This window comes from Frankliniella occidentalis, unplaced genomic scaffold, assembly GCF_000697945.3.
Source record: "Frankliniella occidentalis isolate FOCC.00 unplaced genomic scaffold, Focc_3.1 Scaffold358, whole genome shotgun sequence".
Taxonomy (NCBI): Eukaryota; Metazoa; Arthropoda; class Insecta; order Thysanoptera; family Thripidae; genus Frankliniella; species Frankliniella occidentalis.
Genome location: NW_026267481.1, coordinates 214551 through 217517, shown reverse-complemented (window position 1 = coordinate 217517; position 2967 = coordinate 214551). Strand labels below are relative to the sequence as shown.

The window sequence follows — 2967 nt, the reverse complement described above, 5'->3', positions numbered from 1 at the left end:
AAAATGTTGGTATACGTTTGATTTTAGTTTATGATATTGTTAGAGATAAATGACACACAGTTGAAGACGGAATTACTAACATAACAGAGGTACATGATTTAATTTAACAGCTTTGGCAGTTTACAATTTAGTAATTTTATATTAAGTTCCGAGACCAGAGTTAGACTCCTGTTTTCATGCCAATCTCTGTTATTTCAAATCTAGTTGCATTTGGTAATAAAAAAGTTTCATTTTCTTTAAAAAAGAGGGATCAGAATCAGTAGTTAGATTTCAATTTTCACTGACCTTGTCATCTGCCCCTACCCCCAACAACCCCTCTCAACACGTAAGCCGTTACAGAAATGACTTTTGTTTCCCCTCAGCGTACATTTCTCAAACTTTGCAATATGAGTCCTGCAGCTCTAAAAATAAGATTTTCATATTCATTTCGACCAACAAACATCACAATCGCTTATTAAAAAGCGTTCAAATCTCGAAGTGGGCGCATCTGCCTATCTCCTTCACCGCGCACTGGTACTGCTGCCAACCTCACGAGCACCACAGCAGGTGGCCACCGGGGCAAAATAGTTAAAATGCGTATTTTTCCTTTTGTTGGTGTTTGTGTTATTGTGGAATAGTGTACTTATGAGGGAAACGAGAAAACTTTGTAGTTCTTAATCGTTAACTAAAAATACGACAGGAAACCGTCACCAGTTTCTCGTCTTAGGTTGCCGACCCTTCCAGTACGGCATTCGTCGGGGCCGGCCTATCCCAGTAAACCCTCTGCTTCTGTGTGTTCTGTGCTGCGGGCCGCTGCGGGCACGGCTCGGCCGCTTCCCCCTCCACTCCTCCCGGCCGGTTGCATCCGGGAGGCGCGCAGGCAGCGCGTCGCTCTCTCTCTCCCTACGGCCCCAGCACGCGCGAGCGACGAGGACCGACTGCTCGGCCCTCTCTCAAGCACCCCGCCGTTGCGGCGCGCAAAGTTCAAACTGGCCGAGGTCTGGAAAAAAAACTTGTCAGTGATAATGTGCTCTGGAATGGTAGAGAATCAGATACCGTCATCCCGATGTCTTACCTGTGGACGGTCAGTAAATGCTATTGTTGGCATGAGTTGCAAACTGATCACGTATACACAGAACAATGGCTAAAAACAAAAATTACATGTAAATTTGTGTACCTTGTGCGGAAATGGAAAGATTATACTGATGAACAGTCATACCTTTTCCCATCTGACGGGCAATTTTTTCGTTAGATTTGAAATGATTCTTCTGGTACACTTCTCAGTCTGTAACAATAAGGGAGTAACTTGAGGTTGTTTTACATCAAAGGAAAGGAAATACAAAATTTTCGCTTGGTGATGTGCTTACCTAGGAGCGTCCCCCAGTCCTCCGGGCCCTCGATGGTGTTGGTGCAAGTCTCACCCTTGCACTTTGCACACCAGGGGCCACAGACGTCCCCGCGCTTCCTGCAGGGGCAGCTAACCCGACACCCCAGCGGCGAGCATTTGCAGGACAGTCTTTTCTGTAGCTCGGGTGGCACCGCTGGTTTTGTGGTGGGGATGGGCGTGAGTGTGCCGTTCTCTGCCCTCCAGCCCCACGCAGTCGGGTCCAGGTCATTCCCCAACCACTGCTGCACCTGCAGGTACACTCGGTAGCAGTGCTGAGCGGCCGCGTCGGACGTGGACGGAAGAGTTGACAAGTCCGGCAGCTTTGTCTTCTCTGTCCGCTCGCGGTACAGTACTTCGCGCAGGTCATCCATGGTGTGCACCACACACTGACCGGAGGAGACACGCTCGCTGGGGTACAGCGACATCATGATCTTCTCCCCTGCCTCTCCAATGTCTCCTCGGTCCACATGAAGGTCGTTGAACAGCTCTGCCAGTCGCCTGAGGGCCTGGCTCTTCTTAAGGGTGTCCCAGAGTGTCAACTTCCCTTTCATGTGGATGGCAGAGGTGGTGTCACACCCTGACATGGCATGGCCGAACAGCACACACTCCAGTAAGCCCTGCCTAGCGAGGTGTCGACGGATGGCACGAATGTTGAACACCTCGTCAGCCGTGGTCTGAGTCCCGGGCTTTGTCACAGTTATGCCCGTGTCATCTGTGGCATTAGCAATCAATATGGCCACGATGTCAGTGTCACGGGCGATAACTGTGACATGCGGCTCCGTCTTGTCGCAGTCTATTGCAGTCGCCGCAATCATGTAGTCTGCGTCTGCCCGCACTGTCAAGTCGTAGTCAGCGTTTTTAGTCAGCCTTCTCTGCGAAAGTTGATTTACGCAGGAAAACCTGCGTCTTTTTGCGCGTTGTCTGGCCGTTTACTCAAGAATCCTGCGGAAACGTGGAAACGCAGGCTTTAGGGGTGTTCTCGCAAGGAGACTGGGTAAGTTGTTTTTCCCAGGCTGTGGCCTGCGCAAAACACGCAGCCTGGCCTGGGCACGGCTCGCGGAGACGATCTGGAGAAATATGGCAGGAGGACTGGCTGGGCTCTGCCCTGACCGGCTGATGGATTTACGGAGCCCTCCTGAGCTGGCTTTACGCAGCCCCGGCTGCGCAAAACACGGAGCCGGGCGCGCGCGCCCCGGCAGACCGCCTGACGAGAACACGTAGGCTACCTGGCCCGTCTACAATATAGTCCGGGAAGTAGTGTCCAAAATCGGGCAAAACTTTGCACTTCATTCTACTGAGTGGACCTTTTGGAATTAAGTTCTACATGTCCTAAGGTCACTTTTAAGAAATGTTGCCAAGATGGGACACGCGTCGTATGGCCTTGAGAGGCGTTTGCCTACTTCTCAGGGGCAAAAAGTACGGTACCACTTAAATCGGCCTGTAAGTACAGAAAAAAAGGTCGCACGTCGTCGGGACCACTTCCATCGTGTTCAGCATACCTCAAAACTTACCCTTGCACAATCCGGGCCCAACACGTCACCCATAGGCCCCTCGGGAGGCGTCCAAATACAGAGTTCATAAATTTTATGTGTAATTTTTGA

The 2967-nt window shown here is 50.8% G+C and overlaps 1 protein-coding gene across 1 annotated transcript in view; it reads right to left on the bottom strand.

Annotated features, from left to right (window-relative positions):
• Window positions 1-1259: 1259 nt before the first annotated feature.
• LOC113215258 (uncharacterized) overlaps window positions 1260-2967 on the bottom strand; it is a 2380-nt gene continuing 672 nt past the window's right edge. Inside the window, exons 2-3 of the mRNA XM_052274233.1 lie at window positions 1347-2238; window positions 1260-1264 (exon numbers count right to left, since the gene is read on the bottom strand). Of these exons, the coding sequence (XP_052130193.1) occupies window positions 1260-1264; window positions 1347-2238 (897 nt within the window). The remainder of the gene's footprint in view (window positions 1265-1346; window positions 2239-2967) is intronic.